General features: G+C 40.7%; 2 protein-coding genes across 2 annotated transcripts; one reads left to right on the forward strand and one right to left on the reverse strand.

Annotated features, from left to right (window-relative positions):
* Nucleotides 1-539: 539 nt before the first annotated feature.
* On the reverse strand, nucleotides 540-3750 carry LOC135490693 (testis-expressed protein 264 homolog). Its single transcript, XM_064776054.1, has 5 exons — nucleotides 3450-3750; nucleotides 2751-2972; nucleotides 2388-2571; nucleotides 1849-2051; nucleotides 540-1601 (listed from the first exon to the last, which is right to left on the reverse strand). Exons 1-5 carry the CDS (start codon nucleotides 3708-3710, stop codon nucleotides 1458-1460), a joined length of 1014 nt encoding a protein of 337 aa, XP_064632124.1. The 5' UTR covers nucleotides 3711-3750; the 3' UTR covers nucleotides 540-1457.
* Nucleotides 3751-3829: 79 nt separating this feature from the next.
* Nucleotides 3830-11016, forward strand: LOC135490692 (serine/threonine-protein kinase PAK 1-like). The gene is made up of 7 exons (XM_064776053.1): nucleotides 3830-3876; nucleotides 4587-4824; nucleotides 5756-5925; nucleotides 6436-6500; nucleotides 6756-6985; nucleotides 7159-7635; nucleotides 7867-11016. The coding sequence occupies exons 2-7, from the start codon at nucleotides 4628-4630 to the stop codon at nucleotides 8189-8191; spliced, it is 1464 nt and encodes a 487-aa protein (XP_064632123.1). The 5' UTR covers nucleotides 3830-3876; nucleotides 4587-4627; the 3' UTR covers nucleotides 8192-11016.
* Nucleotides 11017-16157: the final 5141 nt, after the last annotated feature.

Consider the following 16157-nt stretch of genomic DNA (forward strand, 5'->3'; position numbering starts at 1 on the left):
GCTCCTCATGTTCAGCCAGGTACATGATGTACCTCAGGTACACAAGTTACTTCAAGGAGGCTACTTGAGTTGCCGAGTAGGGTACTTGGACCTGTCATCAACAAGTTCAAGAGAAAGTAAGACAATTAAAATGCTCCACCAAAGCAGAATGATCCTGATGTTGTCTCAGGTACATGTACGGTAAGTGGCCCAAGAGGGAACTGGGGCCCAGTTTCCGAAAGTAAAAGCTTCACCAGAGGCAGAATTATCCCAACATTGTCCCAGGTACATATGTTCAAGGTGGGAGACTATTGACCTACATGAGCTACTTCAAGTATGGCGTCTTGAAATGTCTCTTATGGCCGGGTGGGATCCATCTTCAATAGCACAGTGAAATAGAACCTCTACCAAAGACCTTGTGTCCGGATGTTGTGCGAGGTAACATGGGTTGTATGATATGCATGAGCTGTCAAGCATGTTCCCATCATGGACATGTTTTTGCATAGGTACAATAAGTTCTACAAAATAATTGAAAAGGATTTTTTTTATGACAACTTTATTAACACTGCAGTGTGAACCAAATTACCATACATCTACATTTAACAATTACATGTATATACATCACAGCCACATTATCTTAACGAACCAACTATAATGATATGCAAGATGAGCCGCTTGCTGTACCCTGTGTCACTCAGAATAAATCGTCATAGATTGTACTACAGTCCATGCGTAAATATTCATCCAAAACATTTGGGGCTCTGGAGTCCAAACTACAGGTTGGATGTCATGTTTTAATTGATCTCAGCTTGGAAACCAAACAGGACCTTAGTTAGTTGAACCTGTCCATTCCAGTGCGGTTTAAAGTAAAGTGATACAGATGACCTAACATATCTAAACCACCATTTGATGTTGCTAAACACCGCAAAATTTTATACAAATCATCATTAAATGAACACAGTTAACATTGATTATGCAAGACAGGATTTCTACTTGTATTCACAAACAGGAGAAAAGGCATAATACTCATTAGAAAATGTTGTTTGAAGTCTCATAAAAATATCACAAGTTACATATATCAGCATGTGAACACATTGTTGTGGAGTTCAAGACTTCAAGAAGCAACAGAAACAAAAGCTATAGAATTAAGAAGTGCCACGAGCTGTTTTAATTCCCTCCACCTGTTTGTATTTAAACACCACCAGTGCTTTCATGTTTGCTACATGTTGTAGAAAGGAAATAAGTAGAATCTTTTGACAAGCTTTAGCAACCAAATGAATAGAAACTTAAACCGATTCAGAATCTATACATTGTGTAATGTACACTAACGGTACCAACTTTCGAATTTGTCTGTCCTCATTATCAAATTTGAAACTTCAAGTCCAGTGTGCCGCAGATTGAAACATTTTCACGGTTGTCATCGAACACCAAAATTGATCAATTCGTTTGCTCCCAATCCATCTGATGCTGCAGATGACCTATTCCTGCCTCTCTGGTTCAGCTGATGTCTGCTTCTCCGCTACCACCTCCTCCTTTGTTCCAAGTTGTTCGCTCTCCACGACTTCCTCCTCCATCTTTGATTCAACATCTGGCGTCTTCAATTCTTCCATGTCCATATTCACCTAAAAAGTGGAATTTAAGACTTGTCAGGACATCAGGGTTTTTGCATCTTATCAATGATTTAAAACCTTGGCAGATATGGCCCCCGCTATCTGCTCCCAAGCAATAACAGTTCTGACACGCCTGTACCAGCACTATCTGAATCATGATATCAAAGCGGACCAAGTTCCATGTGCATATTTTGACAGTTTGGCCCCCTGGTTCCTAATTGGATACAAAGTCACATATTCAGGATTTTACAATGTTCACCTGCTCAAATGATGACGTTGTCCCAGTACTTGCTTCTGAACCTGAATCATTGCCATTTGCCACTGGTGGACTAGGTTCAACTGGACTTTCGTCCTGTGCAACCTGGTCCCCATCAGCATCAACAGCAGTTGGCTTTGGCTCCTTAGGTAGCTGGACTGTTGGAGGTGCATCCTTTCGACTTTGCTCATTCAAAAATGGAAATTCTGAAGTGAAAAAGGATAATCATTTCAGGAAACTGACAATTCAAGATGTGTAGACAAGCAAGGCATCCAAGACTGCTTCTAGAATTCTATAACCTAGAACTCTTAGAAGTAGGTCACATTCAATCATAACTCATTCACATTCATGATTGAGGGCATTATAACTGTTGCCAATTTTTGCAGCATATTTATGCTAATTTTGTGCAATTGAAGAGCAACACAGGTCTCTCTCCTTTTTATCAGCAAACAAACCAAATAGTTTTTGACCTACACAAAACATAAGTAGCAGCATGAATGCTAAGGCAGGGCTAAGTCCTGAAAAAAGTAATTCTTGCATACCTTGCCGTTCAACACTTGAATCGCCAAAACTCCCATTTGAATATTCTGTTGTAGCATCATCATTCACATCATTCTCCTGGACCTCTGGGACATAGAAATTTTCCTGTTTGGCCAAAGGTGCCATGATGTGAATGGTATTGTCGGAGTAGATCTCCATGAAGGGATGAGCACAGAGTCGATGTTCCTGAAATGAGTGGTACAGAAAGCAAAATGACTGTAGTGATAAATGTTGTAAGAATAAAATTACTTCCAATGATATTCCACATAGTTTTTACATGGACTTGCCCTCGCTGATAGTTCCAGGCTCCTAGTCCTAGTGATTAACTGATTTGCTGCGAAATCTGAAAAGAGTTATACTAATACCTCAACATATCTTGCCATTGCTGGATAAACTCTTGAAACAAGCATGTAGACAGAGAGAGGTGTGTTATACGGGAACGATGTCCTCACACAGCTTGACACGGCAGGAAGATTGTGGAACTTGAAGCCTCTCTTCTTCATCAGGGTTTCCACCTCTTCATTGGATTTTTCTGTTCCCTCAGCCAAGATAGCACCAATGACATACCGGGTCTTGTCAGGCTCAACCTGAAATTCATGTATACATTAGACTAGGGTTTTTAGTCAATATCTGACAGACTCTCAGTGCAGTTATTTAGGACATGACATTACATTACAGGAGCAAAAGCACTTGAGGCAAATTTGCCACAAGCAATGTTGTCAGTTTTAGTTTATCTCTCAGCTTGCTGGCAGATTCATGCTGTAATTAAGCCAGTGGCCACACATTGAGGACTAGCTCTTAAAGACTCTTGATTGACTTATGTTATCTCATCATTGCAGCCCCATCACTAGGCCTTTTCATAACCACCATTAGTCGACTGAATACTTCTCGTGCTTTCAAGTGAGTGCAGCTCCCAGGGAGGACACGGAAGAGACCAACAACGTTGGTCAGTTCGATCGAGTGTAGCCTAGCCGCCCTATGTTCTGATTATCCCACCTCTCCTGCAATAAATAGCTACACAAAAGAGGGTGTGGGGCGCGGGACAAGGTACATCGTAATCTCACCTCTTGTGGGTTGTCGTAGTAAATACCAAAACATCTTGACCCCGGTGCACATGCCGCAGCCTCAGTGAACAGGGCCCCACACTCTTTATAAGGACCCTGTCCAAACTTGTAACCGACGTAAAGATTTTGCACCGGAGGCTTGCCCGCACCGATATCAAAACTTGTGAACAAGCCAGAATAGATTAGAAGAAAACCTAAAGTTAGCAGTATGATGATCAGGATGGCAATAATGCCCCAAACAAACAGGGTAACATCAGTCATTTCCTGGGTTTTTTGACAAATTCTGCAACTTTCGTTGTTATCGTCGTTCGGCGCTCGAAGACCGACTCCGAAGTGGCCGGCGATGAAAATCCTGAAAGGGGTGCGCACTGGAGATGCGCAGTAAGTTGGTCATTGCTGTGACTTCCTGCTTTTTGAGGGAGTGTTGGTAAGTTTTAACCCGTTAAAAAAGTTATTTCAAGTGGTTAATCCATCGCAATTTTAGGTTTTATAATATCTGTAATGTATTTTCATTATTTTTAACATGCTAGATTTTTATAAATCCTTTATTATTCCCTGAAAAACTTGATTAAAAATTCACCTGTTTTGACTGATTGAATGGAAAAAGAGAGGTTGAGATTTGATAAATCACACGTAAACGTCCACGTAATCAAATCTTCTGTGTCTTGGATGGGTAATGCTGATAATAATGATATCAGCTGAGTTGAAAGCACATCTAATACTAGTAGTCAAACCATGGGGTATTCGTTTTGTGACAAAAATGAAGCGACATGCACCCAGCCAATATGGCAATAGCCGTAGGCCCTCGCCCTAGGCTTGGGCCTTTTTTGCCAGAGATACAAACCATAATAGATCTTCACGGTAAAAGACGCCAGACAAATGCTCGAGAGGTACTGTCTGGTGTCATTGACCGTGAAGATCTATTGTAAAGATGGTTTGTTGGTCCGACCCTAGGCCTAGGTGGTACCGGCGTATCTGGAAAATGGCCTACTATAAGAACGACAGCCATTAGATACGAGCTGAGTTATCTTTGGCATGTATCAAAAGTACATGTATATGCATTTTCAGTCACCGGAGAAGATGTAAACATGTCTCACCGTAGGCGTAATTCAGCTATTCATCTTTGGTACATTTCAGATATTCTCCGATACTGGCCGTGTCATTTCTAAGCCTCCACCATGTCAAAGTTCATAGAAAAAATGAAGAAGAAGAAGAAGCCTAGAGCAAATAGTAACACCGATTCTTCCCCAGGATCGAGTATTGGTGCACCTTATGAGTTTAAACACAATCTCCATGTTGGGTTTGATGCGATATCCGGAGATTTTATTGATTTACCAGAACCTTGGACAAAATGGTTGGGTGTTTCAAATATCACGTAAGTTCTCTTTCAAAGTTGGGCTGAATTTGATCAAATTGAAAGCTAGGGGCGACAGTGTGGGCTGGGGCAGTACAAATTTTTTTCAACAAATAGAATTATCCAAAGACAAGTTATTGAGGACAATGCATGGCCATACTTTTGAATTTGATGACATTATGACTTTGCGATCAGTCATACCTTCCATGCCAACTTCATCGGATTTTCATAAGAAATTGCTATGATTATGATAATTTATCAGTGACTTTAGTGCAATTCATGATATGCCTTCAGTGAAACCTTTCTATTTGAAAGGATACAATTGGGACTGACAAGTAATGTCCTAGATAGAGAGGTGTCCTGATTGGCGAGGTCAAACATCATGTCGAGTATATTCCTAAAAGTCAGGGCAGTCAAAATATTGTGGTTTAAAGCCACTATAAATCTTTTGTATGTGACCTACATTCTTTATTTCTAGACATGAGTTATTCAGGAAATGGCACACTTTTCATTGATACATGCTCAGTGTAAAACGCCCAGTATATAAGTGTCAGTGCTGTAGGTCCTGAATTCTGCTTGATTGTATAAACAGTCATATATGTATGTATGTGTGTGTACTGGCTGAAATTTGCTGAAATGGGAAGTTATGTATCCATTGCTTTTGTCTTCTTAATAGTAAGTGTACTTCCTCACTGAATAGATCTGGATATATTCAACTGAAATTCATCAAATGTATGGCATCAGTTCTTTAGTAGAAAAGTAGAAAGTGTAAATGTGAAAGGCCTAGTGGCAAAATGTTCCATTATCCATATGCCAGTTTAGTAAAAAATTAGCAGGTCTTCTTGAACATGCATCGGCAAACTGCATTTTATTTCAACATAAGCCATGCATTTTGTATAAATATAGTCATAACCCACTCTCCAACTAATCATTCCCCACAATTTTTCAACAGAAAAGCAGAACAAACCGAAAACCCCGATGCCGTTTTAAATGCTTTGAAGATTTTCGACAAGTTGGACAAGTCTATGAAGAAGAAAGGGACCAAGTACATGGTGAATCAGACGATCTGTTCCAATGATGATGAGGATGAATACCCTCATATTGCAGCTGCTAAACCTTGTGGTAAGTCTGCCTGTATTGTACATGTACCCAAACTATGAGGATGCACACATTTTCCCAAGACTTCTGGCAGGCACTATCCAGGGCAGGCTGCTCGGGAAGTTGGATGGCATGCCTTGAGTAAACAAGGTCCAATCGAGATAAAGTTCTGGTCAGTTGGGGAACTGATTCTCCTGTGCTTATACCAGCATACTTAACTGATGATTTGGCATTGCATTGAGCGAGCTGAGTAAACTTCCTGCATTTGTGATCTAGGTCACCCGTCAGTCATAATCATTGTAATGGTTGTAAGCGAGAATTTTCATCTGTACCGGGGTAATAGAAACTTTTAATTTTTGATATCAGTTCCAGGAAGTCATGGTTATTGGTAATGCATGTAAAATGAATTGATATCAAATTCATACCTGTCTAGGTGTAGGATTTTACATCATCCAGAGGCCTTGCCAGTCATCACAATTTTATCAAAATTCTTTATCGTATTCTCTTCTGTCAGTGTGTGCGTTTGTTTTGCAGATGGTGATGAGGCAGTTGGAGGGTCCACAAATCTACCCTATGCTGATGAAACAGTATCAGAAACAGTGAGTAGTTGTCTGTTGTTGATTCATCCATTTTTGTCCAAATAACACCTCAGGCTCAAGCCAGCTGCCATTACTGTACTGTATCTTTGTATTCTACCAGGACGAGCAATTTGAAAACGATCCTTCATTATGATTCCACGGCTAAAAGTACATGTTCAGACTATTGTACATTTGATGAATATTTAAAAGTTTGTGTTGTATTGCATACCGTCTGCTCTGAGTTGAGGCATCAAAGGAACTTATTCAATCTTTCAGTCGGACACAAACCACAATAACGACGGTGTGAAAGATGCTATCAACGATCTCGAGAAAGACGTCCAACATATGAAAACACAAGATGAACCAGAGGAAAAGTTCGAGAGACGACAACGGAAGTCAACGAAAAAGAAAATGTCGGAGGAGGAGATAATGTCTGCTTTACATGCGATTTGTGACCCTGGTGACCCAATGGAAGTGTACAAGGTTGGCAAGAAAGTTGGATCAGGGTAAGAAATAAGTATCTTTAATAGGTTTCGGTGGAAAAAATTTGTGATACAGGTGCGCATTTGTCTCAGCTAATGACCTCAAATGTTCTTGACATGATTCAGTTCAGACCACGGCGAATATCCTTTCTTATGACTTTGCAAGCAGTATTAACATGCTTCATGTTGCATTCCAGAGCTTCAGGCACAGTCCACATGGCCACAAACCTGAAGACAGGTGAACCAGTTGCCATCAAAATGATGGACTTGAAGAACCAACCCAAGAAGGAACTCATCATCACAGAGATCCAGGTCATGAAAGAACACAACCACCCCAATGTTGTCAACTATGTAAATAGTTACCTTGTCGACGATGAGCTGTGGGTCGTTATGGAATACCTGGAAGGTGGCGCTCTCACAGATGTTGTGACCGAGACGGTGATGAGCGAAGGACTGATAGCTGCTGTTTCGAAAGAGTCCCTGAAGGCCCTGAAGTTTTTACACGATCGCAATATCATCCATCGTGATATAAAGAGCGATAACGTTCTCTTGGGAATGAACGGGCATGTTAAGTTGACAGACTTTGGCTTCTGTGCCCAGATTGCATCAGATGCAAGTAAACGAACCACAATGGTTGGAACGCCTTATTGGATGGCTCCTGAAGTCGTCGGGAGGTAAGTTGAAATTCCTGACATTACCGGCAACCTTGAAAATAGTTTTCTGTGACTTTGAAAATAAATCTTTGGGCAAAAAAGCTTTATAGTCGTCTGTATTGGGCACAAGTGACCTGAACAAATAAGTACAAGCCTGAAAGTAAATCTGGAAATGGTGCCTGTCAAAATGATCACTTCATTTGCATAATGACCTCAAGGACAGTAGTTTAGTAACCTTCAATCTCTTTGCAGGAAACACTATGACAAGAAAGTAGACATTTGGAGTCTTGGCATTATGGTTATGGAGATGATGGATGGTGAGCCACCGTACATGAATGAGACACCACTTAAAGCCCTTTATCTTATTGCCACGCATGGAAAACCCAAAGTAAAGGATCCGGAGAAATATTCTGAGGAACTGTTGACATTTATCGATAGGTGTCTAGAAGTGAGCATTGAGAAACGTGCTGGTGCAGCGGAACTTTTACAGCACCCTTTCTTGTTGAAAGCATCCCCATTGATTAAATTGAAACCACTCATAGAAGCTGCAAAGGAGCAGGTGCATAACAAGGACTGATCTGGATGGAAGACATTACAACTTGCATTGAGAAAGTTGTTATAAGTGTTAGTTTCGAATGACATTTGGGTGCAATATGCAGTAGATCTTATTATCCACCGTAGACATTATTGTGATATGTAATCACCATTGTGGGCTTGTGTGGATTTCTTTATTCCAAAGTTACCTAAAGAATGAAAGAGTTGGCAACAAAAACATGGCTAGTGCTAGTGCTGTGAGAGTCGATGCCTAATGACTTCACAATAATATTACTTTATCTCCGTTCAACTCCTATTTGGGGTGGACAAAAATTTTTGTTTTTCTGCTGTATATGGATCCAGAAAGAAATTTAAGCACCACACAATAAACGATTTTTGTTATATGACATAATAGCTTGGTGACAGGACCAGAGGAAACCTGTTTTCCGCAAGCCCTTGCGCAGATCGTGGCTGATGTGGACAACTTTAGTTTTGTCTGTAGGATTATCAAAACCCTAGGTACTTCGTTCATATGGGACTTGTGTAAAGAAGAAAAGAATTTGGTACCTCTTTTCATTGCTCTACAGCTGTCAATAGGATGTCGGGTAACTCCTGCCCACAAATGTGTGTTTCCTATTTTGAACATGTACTTATTAACATATTGCAGTTTAGAAGATAACAGATAACCAATATTTATCATCGTTTCTTGTCTTGAAAATGGATGATGTGTACAATATTGATTGTTATTCACGTTGTGGAGAGATGTCAGTCATACCTGGAAGACTACAAACTTCCTTATTGTGCTGCCAATCTCCACATCTTGTGCACATTGCATTGAATGCATTTTCCCTTGTACTCCCTGGTTGTTTTGGGAGTGCCTCCCTGATTTGCTGAGGAAATTAAATGGAATTTTCATTAACCTCCCAAAACTTTGTTTTTGACTGCCTGGGTTTTCATTCCTACAGGTTGGCAACTCTGATTGTTGGCCTACCTTTTATGCATTGGGATTCCAGTTTGTTTTTTTTATATAATGGAGTATTTTCTAATAAAAGATTAAACGGTTGAATGCTATAAATATCCAAGATTAAAGATATTTATCTATTTTCATATTTTTGTAGACTGATTATTATAACAGATTTTTATATTCCTGATGATTTATTACATTTTGAAGAATATACGTAAGATGTTATTGATGTGTGATTATGAGCACCATTCCATGTGACACTGGTTTTCTGCGACGTAAAATGTTTTGAGGTGGAGTGCATAAGCCACCTGTGGAACTGTTGAAGTCCATCATTCAATGGCATTATGCAAAGATATTTGTGATAGGATAGTGCATTGTACCATTGCTTGTACCAATAGCTCATCAGGAATAATTAGATGATTGTTAGTAGCCACATGTGCCCAAATTTTGTATGAACCCAGCTGCTGTGTTTATTTTGATACTAAAGTATAATGTGATCTTAAACACTTTTGTGGTGTAATTTTGCTAATACGGTACTTTGTTATTCTGGTAGCTCATCGGTGCAGTGCTTCCAGAGTTTCATTCTGGAGGAACATTTTCGGTATGGGGCATGCCTTAGTCCGATGACTCAATTCGTTTGGGTGTGTTCCAGAAATCACATTCCTCTTTTAAAGTCAGATTCCTTCCAAATTATGGCTGTCTTTGCGGTCCAGTGTGTCGTGATGCATTGTACAACAGACCACATTTGCAGTCTAATGATGTCAAGACTCAATGTAGGCCCCAGACACATAAAACATTTTCATGAGTGCTCTGTAGTAAAGTGGTTTAAACACATTGGTTCTGAAGAGAAAGAGCAGTACTACTGAATTAAAAATGGTACCAAAGAACAAAAATGGGGCATAAATCATTATAATAAGGATGTTAGTGTGAGAGTTATTTTTTTCAGCAAATGACCTTTGGTACCAAATGGAGTTTCTGTTGATATTACTACCATTAGTTGACCTAATTTTATACTGCATACTTTGTAAAATGCCCGGTTTACGATATGTGTATAAATCTTGATATGGACATTGCCGTTAGGATATTTTTGTAATTGTATTAATAACGTTTTTAACTCTGTAATGACATTTCATGTGGTGCTACATTTGTAGACATAGTTGTAAATGTAGGGTACAGTTTTTGACCCTACAACAGAAAAAATCTCTCATCCACACTTACTGACATGGGGTAAGCCAGCAGAAAAAACTATGGAGTGCCCTTAGAAACATGCTGTTGAAAAATGGTTCTGTAGAGCTTAAATGTGAAAGCAGGGTGTTTGGATTTCACTTGGCATTTTGAAAATCCCCCTGTTCCATAACTCAGCTTAGATTACTTATAAACGTGTGGTTAAGTTCTGTTGCTATCCAGAGCCTGAGCCAGCTCACCAAACCCTTTTTATAATAATACTAATAGCAGATATGGAGATAGCTGCTAGTTTTCTCTGTTGCAAACTTATTCATAAGAAAATCCGATCAACAAATTTGCTTTTGTTACAATTTCCAGACAGAATGAGAATTCATGTTCTGTAGGGAATGATGAAAAATTGCTGCATTACAATCGCTCCAGAAGATTAATTGTTTTATAGACCTTATGCTTAGAAATTCTCATATCATAAGCCGCACAAATGGTTCAGCTAGTGCGCTGGTCGTGCGAAACCCCCTTTAAACCATCGGATCCCCTGCTACAATGTACGTTTATAGTTACAGTGTTACTTGTATCAAGAATTGATAAAGACTATTGATTCTTGCTTGTATGAATTCCAGAGCGAATGAACATTTTCTGTCAAGATGCTGCATGGCATTGTGTACATTAATGTATATTATTGCTATAATTGAGAATAAATACATACCTACATGTAAGAGTAATTAAGAAGCTTTTGGGACTTCTTTTAAAGACTTTGGTTGATATGAATAAAAGCTAGTAAGTTTTATGTCACTTTTGACCAGAAAGACCTTGTGTACACGGAGCTTTCAGTAAAAGCAATTACTAGCATTTATTTATATTTCCTTTGATCTTGTGGCTTTGGCCAAACATCTCCCTGGAGCCATGAAATGTCCCCCTGTTGTAATGTATTACGGTTGCAACCAAATTCCATCTTGTCTTGCTCTGTGACATATTGGCAGTAGCACCATATTCTCTAGGCTTGATAACTGATTGACTGTGATCCTCATGTACCTCATGTTACTGGGACAACATCGGGACCCGGCAGGTGCTGTCAAATCAATATTAACAAGACCAGATTCACTTACAACTCCCAAAAACATATTACAACAAGGGTACAATTCATTGCCCGAGGGCGAAATCATCCATAATCAAAAGATGGCACATCAAAGATGCAAAGACCAGACTATTTGTTGAAGCTACTGTCAATGCTACCGCAAAACAAGGGGACAATGCTGACCTCCCTTGCCGGATATTGTCCACTGACTGTTGGGCCGTCATATCCTAATCAGCAAGGTCCAAATGTCTTTTGCAACTGCACATGAAATGTCACAACCAGGGGACATCCATATATATATATATGTTTATTTCATACAAAAAGATGTATACAATCTCCTATAGCTGCATGGACCAAATACTCTCTGCTGTCAGGCAATGTCGTGTCCAAATAAGCAGAATAAGACAAGCATTGTCACAGAAAAATCAGCAAGGGGGATCAACATTGCATTGGACGCGAGCATGACCTAATATTGTCAGCTGTCAGGTGATATCAGATCCAAAGAGGAAAACAAAAATAACTTGAAACGGGCCATGAAATAGCTCAACACAGGTACTGTGATCCTCATGTACCAAACATTGCCGATCTCAGGTGTTGTCACAACCAAATCGGCACTATAGCAAGACAAGACAGGCGCTGTAAGATCCATATCGGCAAGACAAGAATAACTTGCAACTGCCCACGACAGGTCACAAGGAGGGGCAATTCGGAGGTCCACGGCGACATCGTCCACAGGCAAGCAATATCACACCTAATCAGCAAATGCCAGGACCACTGTTGCAACAGTCGCCAGATATTGGGCGTTGTTACGTCAAACTATTGCAGTAACACATGATGCCAAAATATATATTGTCCACCGTCAGGCATTGTCACATCCAAATCAAGAAGACGGATATTGCATTGGATGTAAACAAGACATGTCCAAGACGACATGTCGTCCAGATCAGGTGGTGTCACATTCAAGCAAGCAAGTCCAGGTACTATGTTGCGACTCTAAATGATACTTCACAACAAGTGGACATTTCTTTGCCCTGGAGCAGCAAGTCGCACACAGTCTTGCCGATGTCACATCCGAATGATCGAGACTGGAATCCCTGTTGGAAGTAAACATTATATGTCGCAACAAGGGGACAATTAATTCATAGCTGCAGGGCGTGTCCACAATCAGGAAATGTCTCATCTATTCAGAATGACATTATAAGCTATTGAAACTGTCCTTGAAATGGCTCCATATTGGGGATATTGCATTGTTCCAGAGTCCACTCTCAGATATTGTTACTGACAAGCAAGCGCCAGCAGGTCAAGACAGGCACTGTTGCATGGCTCCATATCAGTAAAGCCAGAATAAATTTCAATTGGCCGACAACAAGGGGACAATTCATTGCCCCAGGCTATATCGTCTCCGGTCAGCGATGTCATATCCTCACAGCAAAGACCAGGATCTCTGTTGCACCAGTATATGGTTTACCTCAGAACAAGGGGACGTTTGATAGATTCATTGCTAGATTGTCCACTGTTGGGAGATGTCACATCAAAATAAGCTAGACCAGGATATGTAACTGTTGCAATTACACATGAAATGTCACCCCCAGGGCACATTTCATAGTCCCAGGGCCAAATGTTGTCCACTATCAGACAGTGTCACATTCAAACCAGCAAGATAAAACAGGCGTGGTCACTGCTGAAACAAGAAAACCAACATTGAGTGTATTAAACACAATGTGTCACAACAAGGGGACAATCCATAACGTTCCGTCCCGGACGACATATCGCCCTTGGTCAGGTAATGTCACATCCCAATTAGTAAGACTGGAATACCTGCCTGTGGAATAGCACAACAAGGGGACGATGTATGGTTCCAGAGACAATATTGCCCGCAAAACAATATTGGGTTGAGAGCTGAGTGTCAACTAAGAATCAAATCATGAATTGTCCACTCAATGGCCTGACATCAAGACATCAACACAGCCTGTCTCTGTCTCGCCAGTAAGATTTAACTGCTGCGGTCGACTTTGCTCTATACAGGATGTCTCAGAAATGGATACAAAGCCTTGTAAACTAAGGACCTGGCATGGAGACATCGTCACAACCGATCTATGTCGCACACGTTAGACAAACTCCAGTCTACTTTTCTCTACATAGGATGTCTCTACAAAGTATATAAAACCTTGTGAGTCAAGGGCGTGAGATGAAGACATCGTCACAACCTATATCTGTCAATCCTCTTAGCTTTATACACAATTGCGAAGCACGATGTTTCAGCAAAAGGATCTGTAAAGCCTCAATGGTCGGGTATGAAGACATCGTCACAGCCTATCTCTGTCGCACCAGTAAGACACACTTGCTGTAGTCTCAGAAAAAGGATCTCTGAAGCCTTGCAAACCAAGAGCCTATAATGGAGACAAAATTACTTATCTCTGTCGCACCAAATATTAATCTCTGTCGCACCAGTCTGACATGTCATGATGTAGCAATATGGCTTGCTATATACAGGATATATCAGAAAAAGATATGTCAGCCTCGAGGGCCTGAAGACAACTTTACAACCTAGCTCTGTCAACCTTCTTAGTTTATTTCTATTAGATGTCTAAGAAAAGGGTCTACAAAGCCTCAAAGGTCGGGCATGAAGGGACGTCAAAACCTCTCCGACGTTCAAGTTAGACATTCTCTTCAACAATCTGCCTTGCTACAGACCCGGTGTCTCGGCATGGACATTGTAAACCATCGTCACAACGTATCTATGTCGCACCAGTCTGACATTCTACCTTCCTCTAGAGGATGTCAGCAAAGGATTTCTCAGCCTCGAGAGCCTAACATGCAAGGAGATATCGTCACAGCCCTTGTGAACTATGGGGTTGATATAGTACATAGAGACATGGTCACAACCAATATCTGCGCACCAGTTAGACATTACAGCGATGCCACCTGGTCTCCGAAAAGAACCCATGAAGCCGTGTGAGCCGTCGACACAACCTATTGCTGTCGCACAATTTCGATATTCTTCGGACATACTGTCTTCATCGGCATTACGATATAAAGAGTGTGTAAAAAATGATATATAACGCCTTGTAAACCAGGACTGATACGGAGACATCGTCACAACCAATCTATGTCAATCTCCTAGGACTTTCTACAAGATGTCTCTGACCATGATCTGCAAGGAGCCTCAAACACCTGACACGAAGACACCTTCACAACCTATCTCTATCGCATCAGTTTGACAGACCCTTGCATGCCTTGCCATACAGGGCGTCACAGTAAAGGATTATAAGGTGCCTGACATGAAGACGTTGTCACAGCCTGTCGCACTTTGTAGATTTACTTTGCTCTGAGCCTAGGGTGTCTCAGAAAAAAGCCTTTCACTGGATTTCTGACGTTTAACGGGGAGTTGCAACAGTCATTCTTGTCGCAGTGATTTGGATGTGACAACACCGACAGTGGACTATCTTTAGTCCAGAGGCAATGAAACGTCCTCTATTTGGGAAGTATAATGGGCAGTTAAAACAGAGATTCTGGTCTTGCTGATTGCTGAGTGTGACACAGACAGTGGACAACCTGTCGCTCTAGCCTTATGCAATGAATCATTCCAAGTTATTCTAGTGTCACTGACATGGATCTGACAGAGCCGGTCTTGTCTTGCTAGTGCCGATTTGGCTGTGACATCACCAGTGAACAGAAAATGTTTGACTCTGAAGCTATCCATTGTCCCCTTATAGTGCTATTTCACGGCCAGTTCCAATAGTTATTCTTGTATTGCAATATGGATGTGACTTGACAACGGACAATGTTTCGTCTAGGAACTGTTAATTGTTCCCTTGTTGTAACACATCATGTTCACTTCCAATGTAAAACGCGTCTTCTTGATTGGGTGTGACAATGCCTGTCTTGTCTCGCTGATTTAGATGTGACAGTGCATGATGACGGACAATATTTGGCCCTGGAACTGTGAAATTTCCCCTTATCATGACATCATTGTTTTCACAATAGAGATTCTGATCTTGCAAGTTATTGTGGTCTGGGTGATAGGAATCATACACAGTCTGTCTTGTCATGCTTTTGGCGATTTGGTTGTAACAATGCCCGAGAGCGGACAATGTTTGGCTCCGAAGCTATGCATGGCCCCCTTGTTGTAGCATGTAATTGCCAGTTGCTAGTTGTTCTTGTCTTGCTGATGTGGACTTGAAAAGTTCTGTCTTGTCTTGCCAACGCCGATATGGTTGTGACAACACCTGAGAGCAATGTTTGGCTCTGAAGCTGTCCTTTGTCCTCTTACTGTGATATTTCACAGCCATTTTAATAGTTATTTTTGCATTGCAATTTAAATGCAATGACTGGTTTCTTTGTTGTGACATCATGTTCATTCCACTGTAACATTGGTCTTCTTAATTTGGCTGTGACAATGCCTGTCTTGTCTTGCTTATTTGGATGTGACAGTGCCCGATGTTTGGCCCTTTGAAATGTCCCTTGGTTGTGACATTTCATGGGCAGTTGCAAGTTGATCTGGTCTTAGTGGATTAGCTGTTAGAATGCCCGACAGTTGTCACACATGGACTGTATGTTTGCATTGTCCCCTTGTTAAGACAAACATTGTATTATGATTGTGCAGTGGCAACAGAAATTGCCAGAAACTGATAACACGAGACTCCAAATTGAGCTTTAAATGTCCCCAATCACCATCCCAAAAGGGTCAAAAACCCTACCACACCAGCAAGACAAATTTGTAAACTAAATCCAAAGATAAATAATTGAATTCTATCCCATTGGCTTTTCTCTTTGGCACAGTGTTTC

The sequence above is a fragment of the Lineus longissimus genome, chromosome 7, assembly GCF_910592395.1.
Source record: "Lineus longissimus chromosome 7, tnLinLong1.2, whole genome shotgun sequence".
Taxonomy (NCBI): Eukaryota; Metazoa; Nemertea; class Pilidiophora; order Heteronemertea; family Lineidae; genus Lineus; species Lineus longissimus.